Source organism: Etheostoma cragini, chromosome 12 (genome assembly GCF_013103735.1).
Source record: "Etheostoma cragini isolate CJK2018 chromosome 12, CSU_Ecrag_1.0, whole genome shotgun sequence".
Classification (NCBI taxonomy): Eukaryota; Metazoa; Chordata; class Actinopteri; order Perciformes; family Percidae; genus Etheostoma; species Etheostoma cragini.
In genome coordinates, this window is record NC_048418.1 from 22,250,954 (window position 1) to 22,259,732 (window position 8,779).

Genomic DNA, 8,779 nt, shown 5'->3' on the forward strand with positions numbered 1-8,779 from the left:
GGGCCAATGTACCGTCAATTATTGGGTGAGAACCTCCTTCCCTCAGCCAGGGCATTGAAAAAGGGTTGGGGATTGGTATTCCAGCATGACAATGACCTAAAACACACGGCCAAGGCAACAAAGGAGTGGCTCAAGAAGAAGCACATTAAGGTCCAGGAGTGGCCTAGCCAGTCTCCAGACCTTAATGCCATAGAAAATCTGTGGAGGGAGCTGAAGGTTTGAGTTGCCAAACGTCAGCCTCTAAACTTTAATGACTTGGAGAAGATCTGCAAAGAGGAATGGGACAAAATCCTTCCTAAGATGTGTCAAACCTGTTGGCCAACTACAAGAAACATCTGACCTCTGTGATTGCCAACAAGGGTTTTGCCACCAAGTACTAAGTCATGTTTTGCAGAGGGGTCAAATACCTATTTCCCTCATTAAAATGAAAATCAATTCATACCATTTTTAACATGCGTTTTTCTGAATTTTTGTTGTTTTTGTTATTCTATCTCTTACTGTTCAAATAAATCTACCATTGAAATTATAGACTGATCATTTCTCTGTCAGTGGGCAAATGCACAAAATCCGCAGGGGATCAAATGCTTTTTTTCCTTTACTGTAAAAAAGACGCTATTGAATGCATTGGGCATAGGGCTCTTATAGCCACATTTGACACAACCACTGACATAAAAATATCAGGGACAAGAGTAGGATAAGATAATGGCAGAAAAAAGCACAACAGCCATAATAAAAGAAAAAAATATATCAACGGCTAGAGGCCACCACAAATCCAGGACAAAGGAAAAAGACACGCAACATAATGGAAAAACTAATGGCAAAGATATATTTTGTTCAATTGATTTTGATCCCCTCTTTTAAGAAGGCAAAGTTGGCCATGCACAGAGCAGAATGGGGGAAAAAAATGTGAAGAAAAGATACGGCCCAGCAAAAATAGTTTTGGATGAAGCAGAGAGAAACATTTACACACATTCATACTCCGATGCGCAGCACCGGGGGCAACTCAGGGTTCAGTGCCTTGACCAAGGACACTTCGACAATGACTGCAGGGGCGGGCATCGAACCACCAACCTTCTGATTGGCAGGCAACCGCTCTACCACTTAGATTGATAAAGTCTAATCTAAGTCTTATCTTATTTTATCTGTCATTAGTGATTCATCATGGGTTCCAGAAGACCAGATGTCTGAGGAGGATGAGGAGGATTTGTTTGAGGAGGAGCCTTCTCAAACGTGTGAACCCCACCAAAAGTGAGATCATTTAAAACCAACGTACACCAACTCTGAATTTTAATTTTTTGTGTATCTGTGGTAGTTTGATTGACACCCGGTCCTTTGCAATTCTTCATTTCACCAAAAACTACCAAAAGAAAAGGCATTTAACAGTATTTGGAGATATTTTTAAACATGATACAGATATCTTGAGTACTGTATGTAACCATACTCAAAAGTGGTAGTTAACTTTCAACATAGGCTTTAAACAAGGCCTCAACGTAGAAATAAGAGCATCTTTTTAACGAGTCTGGTCTGAGAGACCTCCTGCTTACATCGGGGGTCTCCAAGCTGCAAAATGATTTCCAAAAGACGACAAAGACTTCACTGGAGTTGTTTAACAAGATTTTACTTGCAAAGAGCCGATAAACTGCACTATTACAGTTTTCACTTATAGTTAATTTTTCTAACAATTCCCTTCTCCAAAGCATAACATAATAGTCTTTAAGATGGCACACTTTGTATTTCTGTAAAATATCAACATTGAACATCAGAGAAGTCAGACACAGCTGCTCAGCTATGCCTTTACACCTGAGGTACATCTGAGTCTATCAATGTACACTCTGTCACCAGGAGTGTCCCTTCTTGCTCGGTATGGGACACGGGTCGGGTGCTGTCACAGTCACCACCCATCAGCTCTACAGGTGCTTTTTTTACAAACCATGAGGCTAAGGAGTTACCTATGTTGGGAGTGATGTCAACACCAAGACAAGCTCAATCGATGCACACTTTTTAAGGGCTGAAGCAACCAAAGGTGAGAGAGTATTTACTGGAGGAAACAGTAAATTAATGACTTGTATTTTTCCATTTTTGATGCAAGACTTAAAAAAGGCATGGCTTAAACAGACTAAGGACACATCATTTTTGGTCGTTCAATTTGATTGGGTCCTACCTGTGGCCCCTCAGTGGAGCATACTGTTTGTAGCTATGTATTTAACAGCTTGTTGTTCAGTGTGCTTCACCCATTTTAACCAGTAACAACTTGTTTTTGGTTCAGTTGTTGACCTGTTTGAGAATCTGTAAGACATGAACCGATTAATTACACTCCAAAAAACTTATCTCTGTTGTTTAGGGTTAAGATAATCAATACTAAATAAAACTTAAATTTGGTCAAAATATATCTTTGTGTGTGATAAGTAACCACAGATCATAATCAGTTTTCTTGGCTTCATCCAAAACTAGTTTACTGACGTTTATGTCAGGCTAATTAGACTGACAGTTAATTGTTATTTCAGTAATTGTTATATTTAACGGCACTCTGATCTGCTGTTTGTATCAACTTTTCATCAGTCCAATTTGAATTTTATATCACCCAATAAAGTATCTAGGTAGAACTGAATCATTTAAGATGTTCAAATCATAAAAGTTGCCTATGTTATTGATACTCATAAAGAAAACATGTACAATGTACTTTAACATTTCCTGACACACCAACTGAAGTCACATAACTGCCATTTATCTTGGTGAAAGCTGTAACATAAATTTTGTACCATTTGCATTTAATTTCCTAACACCCTAGACAAAATGTAATTTTTCCATTACAAATTATTTGACACTCGAGGCATGTTTTAACCCTTCATACATGTGTGTTTACATGGATTTAACCTTGTTTTTTTTTTTCAATATTGTGTGTAATTATTTTTAGAATGTGAGTCTGGAGGTGCAAATCTTCCTTCACGTGCGTCAGATATGCCAAATCACGACGGCCTCTCACTCCCCCCCTCCTCCTCCTCAGTCTGTCTGCTGGCAGTTGGTCTGTACCTCCAGATAGGATTAAGTGTCTTCGGTAAAGCAGGCCTCGAGGCCCCATGGTTGATCCCTCCAAAGCCTCATCAGTCCACCACAGAATGCTCAGCAAGGCCCTGGCTAGGGCATGTGGACACCGCTCTCCGCTCTCCGGTCCGGCACGGCACATCCCCAGATGTTGAGGCCAACACCAGACGTTCAGGCCTGGTCCATTATCCATGCTCGACCCAGACCATAGACCTTTACGTCTCTAGCTGTGCTGTGGACTGAGGTGCCGTGATGATGGTGGTGGTGGTTGTTGTCGTTGTTGTTGCCGCCATCAATCTATTGATACAGTTTGTCACCAGTCCTGCAGCTGAAGGGGGAGTGAGGTGGACCTACGCTGACACAACGAGGCACTGTGTGGCACAAAACAGAACTGTGAGAAGCATTATCTTTTCTTTAATCAATACACATTTAGTGAACATTATTCATTATTAAAACAGCATTTCTTTAACTCTTGCTGGTTTAACTCTATAAAATACATACACATTTTCTGAAAAGGAAACATTGGTTTTGAAAATTGTTCTCTTTAAGCTGTTAGATTACCTTAAGGGTTATGTTTCTGCACAAATCAAAACATTTTTTTTTTGTTTAGAGTAGTTTTAAAGTCTATAATGCTGTGGACACTTACTTTATTATTGCAACTATATTCCTCCTGTAATAAAAACAAAAAGTTCAACAAAAAGTAGAATCACCCAAATAAAATGTTTTTGACAATTTGTCATACAGCAACCTGTGTTGTTAATAAAACAGTGTATTATTATTTTTATAATTAGTATTGTACTGCCCAAATAAGAGCTCTAAACAAAGGGAAGAAAGTACCCATATTCGTGTTAAAATGTAAAGAGTTAATGTAAAAAGTTGCCACAAAAATAAATAGTAAAGTAAAAATGTCTAAAAGATCTATTTGAGTAGAGTATCGAAGAATTTGTACATTGTTACATCCCATCTCTGCCTTAAGTACATATTTTTGTGTGATACTCTATTTTTGATTAGGTAATAATTTAATGGTATTTCGCTGGTAACAAAATATTTTTACAGTTTGAAATTAGTACTTCAAACATAGGTAAAAGGAAAATGATATTTCTTCCACTATGACTAAATCTAATGTAACATTTTTTAATTAATGTCATAGAACAGACCTCTTTAAAGTAAAAGAAAAAAAGAGAGAAAAAAAGAATCCTCCTTTACAGAGGTCTAAAGGACAGCCGAAGTGAGGGTTCTTTCCAGTAAACACACACACACACACACACAGATAACCGGCAATGTACCTTCTCTTTCGCAAAGCAAATTACATCAGCTTCAGAAATGGTTTAAAAAGTATAATATGAAATATTGTGGCTTTTGCACAGATTCACGTTAGTCTAAATGTAAAATGGGAGGTTTGGCTGCAACATTTCCCCTGAAATAGCGTTCCCAACTTTTTTCCATTAAGCCCGACAGCCTACCCTTTAATTAATAGCTTTTTTTTTAAAGACACAATAGTCCACCAATTCTGTAGAAGATATGTTATGTTCTTTAAATCTTCAGCTTTCATAATCTGTAAACCAACTGGATGTTGTCCAAACGGTCTATACACTTAACTGTAAGTATACAGACGTACAGACCGACAACCCAAGTATAATGCTCTCGCCAGTGTGGCTGCAGAACAAAAGGTTAAGGCAAAGGCAAGGCGGCTTTATTTGTATAGTACATTTCAGCAACTGGGCAAGAATAAAAGTTACAGTGCAGTATAAGAAATTAAACATTAAAGAAATAAACAATTTAGTTAGAGAAAGGCAACATCAAAAAGAAAGGTCTTCAGCGTTGATTTTAAAGAACAAAGTAGCAGCGGATCTGCAGGTTTCTGGAAGTTTGTTCTAGATATGAGGAGCATAGAAACTGAACGCTGCTTCCCTCTGTTTAGTTCTGACTCTGTTGACAGAAAGAAGACCTGTCCCAGACCACCTGAGAGGTCTGGGGGGGTGATAGTGTAGTAGAAGATCAGAAATGTATTTTGGCCCCAAACAGTTTAGTGATTTATAAACAACTTTTTCTAAATCCTGTTTACACATAAGTCCTTTAACCCTTGATATATTCTTAAGATTAATGATAACATGCTGACTTTGTAATTGTCCTAACGTGGCTTTTAAAATTCAGGTCAGAGTCCATGACTACACCAAGATTTCTGGCTTTGTCCGTTTTTAACATTGTCATTTGAAGCTCAGCGCAGACTTTTAATCAGTCCTCTTTTGCTCCAAAGTTAAAAGGTCCGTTGGCATTAAAAAATTTCACATACGTTTTTTTTTTTTTTTTACATTAATACAAACCCCTAGCTTCTACCTTGCCCCCTCCTCTCCTCCTCCAAAGCTACAGACTCAGAAATGGCACATACTTAGGAAAGCTTGTTATGGGCCTGGCTCTAGTGGCTGTAATTCTGCACCAAGGCTGAATTTTGGAAAAGAGACTTCAGATATTAGGGGACCACTAAGGTCTATATAAAAGCATCCAAAGAGCACCATGTCATGGGACCTTTAATGTTACAGGCATGATAAAATTAGACTTTATGGCATAGCCTGTACATGTGTACCTAATTAAGTGGCCATAGAGTGCATGTTGATGCTGCCGATCACTACTGCGCAGACTCAAGATGGAGCCTGTATCCGGGAGATTTTGGCTCCACATTGTACAGCAGGAGGAAGTGGAGACGCGGCGGCCATCTTAAGTATGGACTCTATGGACTTAAACCCGCTCCAGAGCAGGTGGACGTAGGTGGCAGTGTAGGTTACCATGGTGATTCAGCTTGCTGAAATGAAAGTGATTCATTGAGACATTCAGAATAGAGCAACCCCATTCTCCAGTTCAATGTCTTCATGTGAACAGGTCCAAGCAGTCGTTCAGCTCCGGCTCAATGCTGGAGCCCTCACCATGGCAACAGTCAGTCCCAGGCTGCTGTTCTCTCTTCCGCCTCCGTTTATACACACTTGTTTGGTTCTTCGTCTCCTGACTGTGGTGGTGTGTTTGTGGTTCTGCTGGGAGTTTGTCTGTGTCCAGGGCTGACTGCAGATTCTGGTAGAATCTGGAGAGAAAGGAAGACAAACGTGAGCTCATTGCAGAACATTTCAAATTAATTCTGATGCACAGAATTAATGAGAACCTTTCATTAGTGTGGTGGCTAACAGCCACTGTTAGGAGAGAGGTGATCAGAAGACTGACCTGTGGATCCGTCTGAGGTTCTCCTCCATCTTCTTATTGGCTATGTGAGTCAGGAAACAGATGTACTCCTGTTCTACCAGGAGCTTTCCTTGGTGGCTGAGAGGAACCTCTAAGCCGTGGGTGCTGCGGACCGCCTGCAGGGACAACACAGCAGGGAGACATTTTACACATGCAGCAGACTTCAAGGTCCCATTGATGCTACTGACTGATTGAGAGTCCTGGAACAGCCTACCGTGATGATTTTCCCTGTCTTGCTGACAGTGAGACCAGAGTTCCTGAAGCCCGAGTTGATGGCCACTGAGTGCTGGAGGAGAGATGGGACATTTTAATGGCCAAGTGGTTTATTCATTTAATAAACAATGTGTGAAAAATTACCCACTATCAAGGTCTCATGAGAAAACACAGAACAACTTATTTCTAAACAAAAATATCCTTTATAGGTCCCATGACACAGTGCTTTTTGGATGCCTTTATATAGACCTTAGTGATCCCCTATTACTGTATCAGAAGTTTCGTTCCCGAAATTCAATGAGTCCAATAATGAGCTTTCCAGAGTATGTGCCATTTCTGAGTCTGTAGCTATTGAGGAGGAGAGAGAGGGGGCAAGGTGGAGGGTGGGGTGGGGCCTTGAACAACTGCCACTTTGCTTGTTTGAAAGCCATGATGTCTCTCTCTCTCTCATGGGTGGGCAAAGCAGAGTAAGGGGAGGTCACCTTGCCCCTTATGACCTTATAAGGACCAAGACTCCAGATCGTCCTATCTGAGCTTTCATTTTTTCAAAAGGCAAAAAAATCTGATAATGAGAAAAGTTCATGCCATTGGGCCTCTGGACACAGCAGCAGCAGATATCATGTGTGGATACACACCATGGCATGGGTGGGGGAGTGAGGTCTGGCTGTGGAACAGGACTGACATGCGGTTTCTAAATGGCATATGCTAGTAGAAAAGCAAATCCATGCAGCAGGGTTTTACATTAGCAATGGCCAATGGCCTAGGGAAATAAAAGAGTATGTGGGCCAAGTTGATTGGACAGAAATTGTTTGTGCCAATTAAAGTCACCAGTCAGTTCTGTACAACACTAGCTAAAGCTATCTTAGAAACAAAGTCTGCTAAAATCAACAAGCAACCGGCAGTGCTAGGCTTGGGCGATCTCTGACATTTTAAATCATCCAATCGTGGTTACTTGAGATCATTCGCCAGTCAGACTAAATTTAGAGCTGTCCCAAATGATGTATCTAGCGCTTCCTTTACCGATAAATTTTGATTAATCTAACGATTAATTTCTCAGTTACCGATTAGTTCCCATTGCTCAATTATTAACAATTGTTTAATACTGCAATGTTCAAGTAAAATGAATATGTAGTGTAACCTGACGCCAGATGTAGGCTATCAATCCAACAACAAAATAAATTAAACAAAAATAAAATCAGAGTAAACAAAGCAAGTGCAAAAAGAAGTAGCAAGTATTTGCTTTTTTCAACAGAATGTAAAGTAATGAATAGACACTTGTTTTTTTAATTTTATAAAGTATACCTTTTAATGATCAATAAAAATACATCCAGTTCCTTTGGAGGAACTTATTCCTTGGAGAAAATGCTAAGGATTAGATTCTTATAAGTCCTATATATTTAATAGGGATTAGAGAGTACAGCATTATTTGTATCCGTTTACCACATGAATTTTCTGTATCCGTATCTGTACTCGGACTGAGCGGGGCCTAACCCGGAAGTGGGTCGGGTTGTCTTGAAATGGGCGGGGCTTTAACTGGTATCTTATTTTAAGAATGCAATTGATATGGGTTGATCAGAAATTGTTATATTTATTGCTGATTAGAAAACTATATACATGACAGCATCGAGCTTGCTGGTCTAACATTCCAGAAGTGTCACGCAATTCAGAATATCAGCAGATTCACTACAATTTCATTCATAAGACATATCTCACCCAGTGTGAAAATGCACCATATGAAGGTAATTAACAGTCCATTATGCACTTTTTGCACACTAAAAGCCCAACGGAGCACAACAAAAGAGTTGGCTCAGCATTGCTGAATCCTTAAAATCCATGCTGTAGACTTGTGCTTAGACCTCCTTGCTTCTGTCAGTGGATGCGTTTATTACTGTGTGTCTTTTGTCCGTCTCTCTGTCAATGTCTTTTTTTTGTGTGTGTGTGTGTGTCTGTTTTTGTGCGTCTTGTTGGTAAGTTGTGAGCTCTGTTCCTGCTGTCTTTTTGTTGGGTCTCCCACCTTCGTTTTTTTTTGGGTCCTGCAACTCATCCCTATGTCACAGTGTATTGTTTGGTAATTGTTTAAATAAAATAAAAATATTCGAGCACAAAAAAGATATTTGCAAACAAAACCTTGGCCTTTGGGTTGCCAGGCCAGGTGTGATTAGGCCAAATCTTATCTATCTAATGCCATCTAACTAAAATCTACAACCTGGGCAGCTAAATGAACATACAGTGGGTACGGAAAGTATTCAGACCCCTTTAAATTTTTCACTCTTTGTTTCATTGCAGCCTTTTTCCA

At 39.7% G+C, this 8,779-nt stretch overlaps 1 protein-coding gene across 2 annotated transcripts in view; it reads right to left on the bottom strand.

Moving 5' to 3' along the window:
• Positions 1-5,662: 5,662 nt before the first annotated feature.
• The window catches only part of tyw3 (tRNA-yW synthesizing protein 3 homolog (S. cerevisiae)), a 4,946-nt gene continuing 1,829 nt past the window's right edge, over positions 5,663-8,779 (bottom strand). Inside the window, exons 4-7 of one of the 2 annotated variants that reach the window (XR_004658750.1) lie at positions 6,485-6,556; positions 6,253-6,386; positions 5,852-6,115; positions 5,668-5,720 (exon numbers count right to left, since the gene is read on the bottom strand). Coding sequence is in view for 1 of the 2 variants with exons in the window: in XM_034887716.1 (XP_034743607.1) it covers positions 5,908-6,115; positions 6,253-6,386; positions 6,485-6,556 (414 nt within the window). In the remaining variant the exon portion in view is untranslated. Of the gene's footprint in view, positions 6,116-6,252; positions 6,387-6,484; positions 6,557-8,779 lie in introns of both variants that reach the window. The other variant, XM_034887716.1, reaches the window with a different exon arrangement.